Source organism: Ursus arctos, unplaced genomic scaffold, assembly GCF_023065955.2.
Source record: "Ursus arctos isolate Adak ecotype North America unplaced genomic scaffold, UrsArc2.0 scaffold_22, whole genome shotgun sequence".
Taxonomy (NCBI): Eukaryota; Metazoa; Chordata; class Mammalia; order Carnivora; family Ursidae; genus Ursus; species Ursus arctos.
Window position 1 is genome coordinate 40119297 of NW_026622897.1, and position 13332 is coordinate 40132628.

At 40.1% G+C, this 13332-nt stretch overlaps 1 protein-coding gene across 1 annotated transcript; it reads left to right on the top strand.

The window, feature by feature from the left end:
* Nucleotides 1–316: 316 nt before the first annotated feature.
* LOC125281619 (tripartite motif-containing protein 77-like) lies at nt 317–12067 on the top strand. The gene is made up of 8 exons (XM_057316625.1): nt 317–597; nt 3803–3817; nt 4424–4838; nt 5520–5615; nt 8303–8533; nt 9241–9263; nt 9982–10079; nt 11574–12067. The coding sequence occupies exons 1-8, from the start codon at nt 317–319 to the stop codon at nt 12065–12067; spliced, it is 1653 nt and encodes a 550-aa protein (XP_057172608.1).
* Nucleotides 12068–13332: the final 1265 nt, after the last annotated feature.

The following is a 13332-nucleotide window of genomic DNA, read 5'->3' on the forward strand; positions in this document are numbered from 1 at the left end:
GGCTTCTTGACTCTTCAGCCTGCCTTCTGGGGGAGGGTCCTGCTGCACTGATACTCAGGCAACACTGTTTGGGTAGAATTGCCCTGTCCCCTGTTGGGGGGTGGTGGGAATAGGCACAGTGCAAATTGGTTTTTCTGGGCTTTTGTTGTCTGGTGGCTTTCCCTGGTGGCTTTCTGTGACTCTTCTGAGAGTCAGAGCAGCAGTGGCCAGTATCCTAGCCTCTGTCTCAGAAGAGAGAGATCACAGTCTGCTCTTCACTGAGCTCTCCTGGCCACTCCAACTCCATCTCTGTCAGTGTTGCTAAAAACTCCGCAGCATGCCGGGTTGTCCGTCCCACAGCCATTCTCCCAGTCCTCGCTTCCAGCACCAGCATGTCTCTGCTCTTTGTGCTTCTAACACCACCAGCCTCCCCCCGGTTCCCGTGCGCGCTCCCAAGCTCCCGGTTTCAGTCTGGTTTGAGTGTGCGCACTCCAGAGCTTTGGTTTTCAGTCTGGTCGTGCGTGTGCTCCCCAGCTCCCGGTTTCAGACTTGTTCGGGTGTGTGCTCAGAACTCCCAGTTTTAGTCTGGTTTCGCCACTGCTACCGGTCCTCAAGCCGGCCGGCTCCCCATCACAGGAGGCTACTGCTTCCCGGTACCCGAGGCTACTGCTTCCCGGTACCCTCCCCCTTCTGTTTATCTTCCAATATCTGCGCAGATTCACAGCTCCCTGCTTCATACCTCAATACCAAGTGCCGGAGATGTTTGTTTGTAGAGATCCACATGTATCTTCCTATGTCTCAGGCTGATTTTGTGGGTGTTTAGGATGGTCTGCTAGATATCCATCTCAATTCAGGGGACCATCAGTCTCACAGTGTTTCTAACTTTACCATTACTATTATATTTGTTATGGTGCTCTGTGATGACAGATTATGACTTGCTGAAAGCTTAGATGATGGTTAGCATTTTTCAGCAATGAAATAATCTTTTATTAAAATATACAAATTTTTTTAGACATAAAGCTATCGCACACTTAGAAGACTACAGTAGAAAGTAAATCTAACTTTTATAGCTGTGAGGGAACCAAAAAATTCATTTGACTCACTTTATTGCAATATTGGTTTTATGGCAGTTGTTCAGATCCTAACCTGCAATATCTCCAAGGCATTCCACCTTCAGTAATTCTATGCCTCTTTACATGTGATATCAAAACCTGATCATAGTCCTAATTCCTCTTTCCTATGTCTGGGGTCGTTGTTGTCATTTCACTTTTACATATGTCATAAACACATAGTACATTGTGACTATCTTTGCTTTAAATAGTTATTATTAAAGAAAATATTATAATACCTCACAGTTCGTCTTATTTATTTCATTTCTAGTGTCCTTCATTTCTTTCTGTAGATTCAAGTTTCCACCCAGCATGACATTCTTTTCTCTGAAGAAGTTTGTACAACTTTGTGCATGTATTTTTTGTACATTTTGATGGACTGATACCGATTCCCTTAGTTTTTCTTCCTTTAGAAAATTAAAATATCTCCTACCTTTGAAGGATGTTTTCAGTGGATATAGAATTGTGGCTTGACAGTTGTTGTTTTTTTTTTTTTCAACGCTTTAAAAATATCATCCATTGTCTTCCTGGTTGCACAGTTTCTGGCAAGGTTATTGGTATAATTCTTATCTTTATTCCTCTGTCTATAATCTCCCCCCTCCCCAATTACTGTGGCTGCCTTCAAGACTGTCTCCTTGTTATTGTTTTCATTCAGTTTGAATATGACTTGCCAAGGTGTTGGGGGTTTTGTTGGTTCATTTGTTTGTTTTGTATTTTTTTTCTGTTTGATATTTTCTGAACATCATGAATCCCCTTTTGGTATATATCACTAATTTCAGAGAACTTTCTAAAATTATTTCTTCAGATGTTTCCTCTGCCCTGTTCTCTTTGTTTTCTTTCTGGGAATCCAATTATGCATATGTCATATCATTTAATGTTGCCTTATCGCTCTTTGATGCTCTATTCTGTTTTTATTTTCCACTCTTTGTTTGTCCTCTTTGTGTTTGGATTGCGTGTTTTGTATTGACCTATTTTTGTGGTCACTGACTTTCCTTGGCTGTATCACATGTACTATGAAGCCCAACAATGACATTTTCTGTAGACTCTGTTTCTAGTTATCTGGGTCTGTCCTACAGTTTTCATCTCTCCTGAAATGACACATGTATCTTGCATGTTTTTGACATTTTTTATCAAAGCCTTTAATATACTAATCACAGCTATTCTAAAGTCCTTGTCTGAAAGCTCTAACATTTGTTTTGTTTCTAAGTCTGGCTGTGATGAGTACTTTGTCAGTTCGGGTTGGTTTTTTTTTTTTAATGCCTTTTGATATGCCTTATCGTTTTTTGTTGACTCCCTGACATTTTATATGACAATAGATACTGCACTATGATAAGTAGATACTAACTGTCCTTTTCATGTTTCTTGGTAAGCACACACTTTCTTCTGTTAGGCCTTTACTATGGGGATTTGTGTTAATCCAGTCAGGATTTGACATGGGTTTCTTATTGCTCTGGTTACCAAAGTTAGAGTATGTTAATGTTATGGGTTCCAGAGACTTCCAATACCTCTGCTAGAGGTTTTCTCTACCTCACACAGTTAGCAAGTTGGGCTTGATAACTTTTTGTTGTAAATTCTTTCTTGCACTCCTCACTGTGGGCTATTTAAAGGCAACTCTGGCCTCTACCCACTAGATGCCAATAATATCCCTCAAATTGTGACAACCAAAATTGTCTCTATATTTAGAGTACCGAATTTCCCTGGTTGACTCTGGGTAGCCCTCAGTTGAGAAGCACTACTTTAAAGATATTGGCTCTGGATCCTCTCTTTGTGCCGCTTTCCAAAGAGACTCTATCTCTTTCATCTCTCCATCTGTATTGCCTTCTACATCTATGATCCTAAGGTGCCTTTGCACACTTATTTTCGGTCACGTTTGGTTTTTTAGTGGCTAATTAAAACGACTTTATCTTCATACCAACATACATGGCGTGTAGTAGAATCTGCTCTAGATAAACATGCACAGGTCCTTTTTCCTCTGTAAAGTGTACCTGCCTCTATGCAGAATCTATCTTAGTTGTTTGACTTGCTACCTCAATTCTCTAATGGTTTCAACACACGTCATTAATGTTTAGTTTGTCTAGCATTTTTCTTGCAGTAGGGGGGCAGCAACAATCTTTCCAGCTTTCCACATTTCTGAACTGAAATGGGAAGACCCCATTATCTTTATCATGTCCCTACATATCCCCCAAATATCCTTATTGGCTGTTAATTTTTTTCAGTCTGGGGGTGGGTCAAGAATGGCCCATTCTGGTGAGTTTTCATACTTTACTCACCTATCATGTATAATCATTTCAAACCATTTTCTCCTAAGAAGCTAGGATTATCTGAATAGCCCAGGATTATTGTTTCACATAATATCTCCTAAATGTATTTGTCTAACATTCCTTCATGTTTACTTGCCAATTAAATGTTTCTGGGAGGGATGCTACAGATGTGCTGTTTTGTCCTTAAGTGGTCTACATCTATGAATGTATGAGATCCATGGCCACAGTTTGGTTACTTGGTTAATGTGTCAGCCAAATAATTGCCTTGTAAAGGTACTTTTTTCTCTTTCACATTTAGGAACCAGTATGTGGGGTACAACTTTGTTGGTATATGAATACTCTCTTCCCAAAAGTTTTTATCTTAGTTATTTTAGCATCTATTGATGATTATTGCTTGATTCAGTTAGTGTGACAGTGTCTTTTAAAGTGGTTATTTTCTACCTTCTCTTTTAGGTCTCTCCAGGAAAGGTAAGTCATGTTTAGTGGCATTCTTGCAAATCTAGAAGGTTTTTCCCATCCCCTTGTTAGCCTCAGAGTATTGGCTACTATCCTGAGGCTTTGAGATCATAAAATAGCTATGCAAATGGGCACTGTATCCAAGTAATGTCCAGAAATAACAAGAACAACAACAACAAACACAAAACAGATTTCTCTTCCATCTTTCTTCTACAGCAAGAAATATTTTTATAGACTCTCCTAGGAGTCTTTGTTTCTTATTCCACTGATCAGAATTGGAGAACATACCTTATGCTAGCCAATCAGAGAGAGGAAAAGAAAGGAAAGCTGTGATAATTTTGGATCAAATACGGCCCCCTGCTTATGGCTAGGGGTGAGCCAGAACCTCTGATGTAGAAAAGACAACATGGTTGACAAATCCTGAATTTCTAATGGGAACTGAGAAGCAGGGCTACAGGGCATGGCTGGAATACAACCATGCCAGGCTATCAGTCTGGAGGACTCTCCTTCTGCCTCACCATCTTATTCCCAGCACCACCTATGCTACTATTGTGCACGTGTGTATTAATGAGAGATGGCTTAACTCAATTCACTTTCCTTTTCCTTTTATTTCCTCAGAAACATGGATTCTACTTTTGTGCAGAATGTCCCCAGTGAGCTTATCTGCTACATCTGCAAGGACTATTTCACAGACCCTCTCACCCTTAGCTGTGGGCACAACTTTTGCACTCCTTGTCTCTGCCTCTTGTGGGACGATGCTCAGCATCCTACTCGCTGCCCTGTGTGCAGGGCAGTATCTCCACAAATAGACTTCGAAAGCATTATTTTTGCTGTGAAACAAGTTCATGCTTCCAAAGAATCAGTTGCCTGCCAGTTACCAAACTCTGCCAAGCGAGTCTGTAGGATACACCTAGTAGTAAAGGACCTCTTCTGTCCAAGTGACAAGAGCCCGCTGTGTTTGCACTGCTCCAATTCCCAAAGGCATGCCACTCACAGACACTCACCAATATTGCAGGCTGCTGAGCAGTGCAGGGTAAGTACTGCCACTGTGAAATGTGGAAGACTCTGTGTCTTATCAGGCAATGAGCAAAAGTTGATTTTTATTTTTCTTCTCTTATGCTTCAAGCAAATAGAATTTCAGAATACCATGTGCCAAGGCACTGTTCTGAAAACTAGGGATACAACACTGAAGAAACTAGACAAACATCTTTGCTCCCCTAAAGTTTAAATTCTTTTGGGCTGAGGGAGAGGAATGATGATGAGTTGAGGAGGGTGTCAGTATTTCAGTGTAACTAACAGGGTGGGTAATCTCTAGAGGCAGGGACAGTCATTGGCTACTTCTACCATGATGACAATGAGCATCTTCTAGTCATAGCAGATTTAGAAACAATGTATTCTAATCATGCCATAGAAAAAGTGAAGGCCATCATTTCAAAATTATATATGAATCAAGATTCACTTCTGAAAATTGTCCATGTTACATGTAATGTAAGTACTAGATTCCTCAGATAATCGATTGCATTTTCCAAATTTAGGAACTCCATTTTGGGTCAATCTCCCAGAGTTGACTATTAGTGTTCCCAGGAAAAACCATTGACGTATCTGCTTTCTTTACTTTTTATTTTTCTCATGTCTATCCCCTTATCACTTTTCAAGGTATCTGAAATATGCTGTATTTGGTTTTCTAGTGCTCAAATTTGTAGTTCTTTTACAGGAGAAACTTCTGATGCAAATGAAGTCTATTTGGAAAAGCAGACAGAGAAATCAGAAAAATCTAAACAAAGAGTACAACTTATTTAGAGTATGGCAGGTAAGCGGTAGGCCCTGTTTCCCTTGGAGCCATCTTGGGGCAGATACCATGGTAACTGACAGTGGAAGAATTTAAATTAAATCATAATGTACCCTGAGCAGGTAACAGAAAAAGAGCTACATATGTTTCTCTACAGGAAAACATCACCTTCAGTGCAGGATTTCACACTGAGCCCATCATGTAACTAAAAGACTTTTCCTGATTTTTCTGGATAAAGCAATATCTACCACTAATACATCATCAGGGATAAGAAACTGCACTATCCCATGACAGAATGCAGTGATCACGGGGATGGAGGTAAATACAGAGTTCTGTAGGAACTTAGCAAACTTTGAATGTTAAGAAAAGCTTCTCAAACAAGTAAAACTGAATGTGATGCTTGTATGTTAGTAGAATTTGTAATTTCCTGGGTATTGATGGCAGAGAGATCTGAGGGACAAGAAAAGTAAAGATGAGACAAACCAGACAACCCATGAAATTGTTCAAGACCTGCTCGCTGCTCCTACTGATTAGTGCATGGGGTACGAGGCAGATGGTGATTAGAGGTGTGGCTAGAAATGTCATTATGCCCAGGTCAAGAATACAAATGCCTAGCTATGGATTTTGGATTGTGTCATTTGTTGATTCATGAAGAGGAACTGAAAACCTGAATCTGAAGATGAAAACTACAACTTTCTTTTCAAAGAACTGGAGCAATACTGAAGGAGACATATAAAAAGATAATATTAGAGAATAAAAAGTCATTAAACAGTTATCTGTGCATGGTGCTATGAAAATGCCAAAGGGGAAGAAGAACATTATGTTGATCATTTAGGATGGATTTCTTTTATTTTTTTAAAGATTTATTTATTTTAGAGAGAGAGAGAGCACGGGGGCAGGGTTGGGGAGTGGTAGGGAAGGGCAGAGGGAGAGAGAGAATCTCAAGCAGACTTCATGCTGAGCACACAGCCTGAGACAGGGCTTGATCTCATAACTCTGAGATCATGACCTGAGCCAAAATCAAGAGTCCCACACTCAACTGACTGAGCCACCCAAGAACCCCTAGGGTGGATTTCTAATGAATCATTCATTCATATGAGGACCTGTGATGAGCTGCTCACTGTTCTAGGCCAACAAAAAGATGCAGGAATGGGTAAAAAGAGAAACAAATCACTGACCCCAGGAGTTTATAATCAGTAAAAGAACTTGATCTAGATATTTAAGAAGTAAAATTTATGATATATCACATTTATGAAGTGCTTGGGTAAAATGAAAGCAGAAAATGGATATAAAGAGTGCAGGCTTGGGGAACGTATGCTGGTGATGGAAGACTCATGGCCAAGGTTATATCTGGGCAGAGATCTGAAGGAGCTGGTCAGGGGTGGGGGAGATGGGGGATGAGCACCTCTCTGAGAACACAGCTTTCTGGAGCAGGAGACAGAAAGGATTAGTAACAGAAATGAGTAGGAAATAATGTCAAATGTGGAAAGAGGGTGCAGTAGTATAAGGATGAATCATATCATTTGGATTTAGTAAAAATCGGCCCTTGGCATGTTGGAATGTGTAGTTCAGGAAAGAGTGGGGAACAGAAGCAAGGAGTCATTGCTTGGATGAATAACTGAAAATTTCACCCATGGGTACAGTGAGTTTGATCACATTTGGTCAATAAGTCTGGCTTTTATGGCAATAAAAGTGCTAGCATAGAAGATAGATAAAAATAATTTTAACAAGGATGTTTAGTGTTGGTATTTCCAAAATAATTTGGTAACTCTGCATATGTTTAAAGGCTGTGTGAAAAGAAGGCGAGAGAGTGAGAAAAAGTGGCTGAATGAGTGAACTGGAGACAGACCCACAGAACAAGGGGGACAGAGACACGGAGATGTAGGAGACAGAGGAGAGGCAAGAACAAGTATGTAGGGTTGTAATCTAGACGATAATGTCTCTAAGGAGACAAGACAGGGTGGACCAGTCAAGAGGAGGTAGGTGTGGTCCTGAGGCAGGCAGAGCCAGGCTCTGGTGAAACAAGAGTGTTTTGGAAATGAAAGTAATTTAGAAAGATCGTGTGTGATGTCCTCTGTTTGCCTGAGGAAGTCAATTGTTGCTTTTTGCTGAGAGCAGATAGTCAGTTTATGAGTATGAGCACTGAAAAAAAGGGATTATGATTTTGATATTATGAATTATATGGAACAATAAAAAATTGATCTTAAATTTCTATTTTACATGAAAATGTGGAAGTTTGAGGGTAAGTAGCTGGAAGCACTTCTATGATCTGAGTATTTGCTCCAGACCATAATTTGTATGTTCAAATTCTAGCCCCCAAGGTGATGTTAATAGGAGTGGGGGCTTTGAGTGGTGATTAGGTCATGAAGCCAGAGTCCTCAGGAATGGGGCGAGTGTCCTTCTAAAAGAGATCCTGGAAATGTCCCTTGCTCCATCTGCCATTTGAGGATACAATGAAAAGATGGCTATGTAGGAAGTGGGCTCTCACCAGACACCACACCTGCCAGCACCAATCGTAGACTTCCCAGCATATAGAATGGTGAGAAATTACTTTCTATGTTTATTTCCTACCCGGTCTATGGCGTTTTTGTTAAAGCAGTCCAAACAGACTAAGATAAGAACACTGTACATAGCACACAGACCAAAGATAATGAAAGAAGAATAAAACCATCCAGATATATGACCTAATTAAACCAATGTCATTTCAGGGTTTTGTAAATCTACGGATGATGATGATCAGGGCTGAATATCCCAAGGTATACCAGTATCTCCACGAAGAAAAGCAAAAACATTTAGAGAGCCTGGCAGTTGAAGGCAAGATAATTTTTAATCAGCTCTGGAGAAATGTAGCTAGAATGTGTCATATGGGGAAACTCCTGAGAAAGATGTATGAGGAGCTAAAGGAAATGTGCTGCAAAACAGATGTGGACCTGTTCCAGGTAAGGACGGAGGAAAGATATCAGGATGTTGAATACCAGCCTGCTCAGAAATCATTTAGGTCCACTGAAGTCTGTATCTTCTTGGACCTCCATTATTTTCCTGTTTCCAGGAAAATTCTGCCTCCTTTAACTTCGTGATGGCAGGCTTTGCTCCTCCACTTTAACCTCGAAGCTCAGGGTCACATTCACCTTATACAGAAGGAAAACTATGTAGAAAATTTCATGGAACAGATCCAGGGAAAAAAAAAGTCCTTCTCAATTCTTCTACTAAGATTTCAGTTTCTAACCAACTGCAACAGAGCAGCTTATGAATAGATCATTCAATTCTGTATCTGGACTTGTCAATACACAGAAATGTGGGATGTATCCATTCTTTCTATTTTGAAATTGTAGATTTGGAGCCCATGCATCCTCATAAGAACTTTGGGGAAACCTCTGTGAATCTCACCGTAGATTAGAACAAACACAGCCAACTGTTTCTTCTAAGAACATCTTCTGTTTTAAATTTTATCATGATCATGACTTTATCAACTGTATGCAAATGTAAGACTGAGTTTCATCTTTATAAGGATAAGTAAAAGAGCAAATTGTTTTACCCAAGAAAGAAAAGTGTAGATACAGAATTTTCCAGTCCAGTCTCATAGTCTCAAACTAGAGTAAACGTATCTTGAGCTCAAAGCTAAGCCTTCCACTCTTTGTCTTCACAGGATTTGGGAGACATCGTGAAAAGGTAAGTTTGCCCCTCTATTCAAGTTGGTTTATGGTGACAGTGGTCAGGCTATTTCTGCTGAGATGGACACACACCTTTTTGTGACAAGTTTCTTTCTGTCTGCATTTAGAAATAAATGCAGTCTTATCTAAACACTTCTAGGTTTTATATAGACCACCCTTTCATAAAAGTGGGGGTTGGGAAGGATGTGGTTTTGGCTGCAAGGCTTAAAGCAGAAGTTGCCAAAAGACAATTATTTTTCCTGTCTCTAATTTTCAAAATCCTAATTATTTGAGGATTATTCCAGGTCTTCTATAGGAAGGCAAATAAGATCAGAGGGGCAGAAGGTGGAAGGATGGTGGGAAGAGGGGACAGGGAAAGTCCCCAGGAAAAAGCATCCTAGAGAGCTTAGGCTCCATATGTACCAGGCAGCAAGTTCCAAAATTTTGGCACCTATTGGATTTCGAGAACTAAAAGAGAGCGGCCATGTGGCTCCCCTAGGGAAGGCGAAGGTAGAAAAGAGATACAATTGTGAGTGAAGTGACATATCTTACTGAGATTGAAGTGGTAAGAGCAGGGTAGCTAATTATAAAATACAAGAACAACTGCAGTATTCCTCGATTTGTGGAGTTGAATTCATACCATTTGCACCTAACTGAGAGGATTCTGATGGAGCAACTTCAAGGGATTGCTTATGATACCTCTGGACATGTTAGTAAGTGGCTCTTCTTCTTTGCAGGAGTCAGTTAATGCAGCTGCACATTCCCCAGCCTGTGAACCCTCAGCTGAGCTCATGGACCATCACAGGGATGTCTGAAAGGCTTAACAACTTCCGAGGTGAGAAGGGGCACCCTGGTGAGACCTCACTATTTCCTCCAGGAGGAGATACACCTGGAGGACTTCTCCTCATTGCTCTATCAGTCTTTTCAGAGAACAGGGAAGTGGGTAAATATGAATACCCTTATAACTAACCGTATTTTATTGTTAGTTAACAAGTAAAAGCTATCTGAAGTCAGTCAAAAGCAATTGAATATGACAATTTTCTTATGATAATTTGCAGTGAGTTTAAAACAATGAAAGCACATGGCATTAAAACGACACATTAATTCAGTGTCTTTCAACCTGTAGTTGTTAACTATGGTTATATGTGGTTGTTCAGATTCTTAGATGCACCCTTAGTTGTTATTTAAATATTTATTTAAAAATTTAAAGAATGTATTTGAAACATCACAAGATTTAAAAAAGGGATAAAAGTATATTTATAAACAATAGGTACAACCAGAAAACAAATGGAACATATGATTTGTGTGTGGAGGGACAGATGTAGGTGGTGAGCCTGGCAGACAGGAGAAGCAGACCTGGGATGGGATAGGTTGGATTCGGATTCCATGGTGTATGAGTTAGAAATTCAGAGAGAGCGGCGCCTGGGTGGCTCAGTTGTTAAGCATCTGCCTTCAGCTCAGGTCATGATCCCAGGGTCCTGGGATCGAGCCCCGCTTCAGGCTCCCTGCTCAGCGGGAAGCCGGCTTCTCCTTCTCCCATTCCCCCTGCTTCTGTTCCCTCTCTCGCTGTCTCTCTCTGTCAAAGAAATAAATAAAATCATTTAAAAAAAAGGAGAAGAAATTCAGAGAGAAGAAAACACTTCTTAAGAAAAAAAAGAAGGCAAATATGGATTTTCAGTTTATTTTATCTTTGCTTGTTCACATGTTTGAGCAAGGTGATCACTATTTAGGACTAACAAGAATAACAATATCATATTTTAAAGTGATATGTAATATATTTATTACTGTTATTATATTTATCTTATTTTGTGCTAGTTGATTAATGAGAAGACTTAAGCAAGTGAAGGGCCATATTGGTATTTACTTGACATGTATGAGCAGGCTCCTAAGTTTTCAATGAGCTAGTGAAAATAAAGCCAGAGGCTGACATCCTACATGTTTCTGTATTCTCAAAATTGCCTTTCATCTAGTTCTACGAATAGACATTTACTTGCTCTGTAAATAGGCAAGAAGCCCTTGCTGATGTCTCTGGATTTCCAGTGACACACTCTGTATAGTCACTTGTGATAAAGGAGTGTTCTGGAGCAGTTAGTATGGACTCTGTCATGAAAGCTAACTGTTACGTGTTCCAGAATTTTATGAGGAATTACTAAATGGTAAGTACCTTGAAACTGGCCATGGTGGGTTGGGAGTGTTCTCAAGAAACAAAACAAACTAGTTTTGTTTGGTTTTAGAGATGTGCTTGTTTGGCATTTGCCAGAAGGCTACTGCACTTGTCCAACAGAACTTTTAAATTCTGTTCTTTGACTTCGTTTTCTTTTTGCTGAAGTGTATCTTACATTGGACCATAACATAAGCAATTATCGTGTGGCTCTGTTTGAAGACCTGAGACATTTGCAATGCGGTCCCGACCATCAAGACATGCCTCACAGTCCAGCAAGTCCACAGTACATGCCTTTGTGGGGAGCTCAGACCTTCACCTCTGGCAAACATTACTGGGAGGTAGATGTGGGAAACTCTCATAACTGGATTATAGGACTTTGCAAGGAAACCTGGATAAATCGCAATGATATGCTGCTCAACTCTGAGGGTATCTTTCTACTTCTGTGCATCCAAGTGGACGACATCTGCCACCTCTTCTCTGCCTCCCCACCATTGCGCCACTATATCCAAAGACCCCAGGGCTGGATAGGGGTGTTTCTAGATTATGAATGTGGTATAGTAAGCTTTGTTAATGTTGCCCAAAGCTCCCTCATTTGTAATTTCCTCTCATGCTCCTTTTCTTGCCCTCTCAGACCCTTCATTTGCCATGGACCCAAATGATCAGGAACAGCTCACAAACCTGACCAAGGTCTTGGGAATTTTAATAGTTGGGGAGGGTCCTATCCTGGTGACTTCTTGAATGGGAAAAATCATTTATACCTCATGGACTTGAACTTCACCTTGCCTTCAGGAGATATATTTATATTGTTTTTTTTTTAAAGTGGTGACAATGTGAAGGATGCACATTTGTCTTTTCTATCTTATTTAAATAAAAGTAATCTATATTGTGTGGGATATGTGCTCTTTTCATTTGCTATCTGAGCTTCCTAGAGGTGAAAGAATGCATGGGTGTGGAAGCTAGCTAAATGGATGAATGCAAAGCACAGAGAATTCTCCTTCCAGACAGTTCTCATCAAAAACCCAGTGTCACTATGGAATAATCTTCTTCCTCCATTTATCTGGCTTGGTCCCTCCTCCAACAGCTCTCCCTCTACTGGACTAGATTAGGTCGCATTGTAACAAGACCTCAAGAACAGCTTATTCTCTTCCCTTTGTAAAACTCACAACAGAATTCAGCTCTTTTCTAGTTTGCAAATCACAAGATGGATGGCCAATGTCAGCCTTCATCGTAGCACACTCCTAGAATGAGTCAGCGGCCTGGGGACACGAGAGATACAGCAAAATATTTGGATAAATAAATAAAGGAATGCATAAAAAATATTAAAAGCAAAGACTCCAGAACCAAAAAGTTATGATGATGCAGACACAGTAGGATAGGAAGTGCTGGGAAATATTATTGAGTAGAGAAATGAATTATGTTAATGTTCAGATTCACAGGTCAGAAATTCCTTTTAACTGAAAAGAAAAATATACATAGTGCATAATTTGACTCATTGGTGTTGCTGTAAGTATTCTCAGTAATGAGCACAGTAGTCCTGTCAAATTTTACCAGAGTGATAGTGGTTACAGATAATAAGATCTTGGTGCTTGGATACTGAAATATTTTTAAGGAAATTACATAAATAGTAAAAAAAAAAATACACACGTGACACGTGTCTTTCTATGCTTGACTTATTTCACTTAGCATAATCTCCTCCAGTCCCATTCATGTTGCTGCAAATGATGGGTAATTGTTCTTTCTGATGGCTGAGTAATATTCCATTGTGTATATGGACCACATCTTCTTTATCCATTCGTCTGTTGAAAGGCATCTCGGCTCCTTCCACAGTTTAGCTATTGTGGACAATGCTGCTATGAACATTGGGGTGCATATGGCCCTTCTCTTCACTACATCTGGAATAGCAGGGAGATCGGTAGGAGAAGGA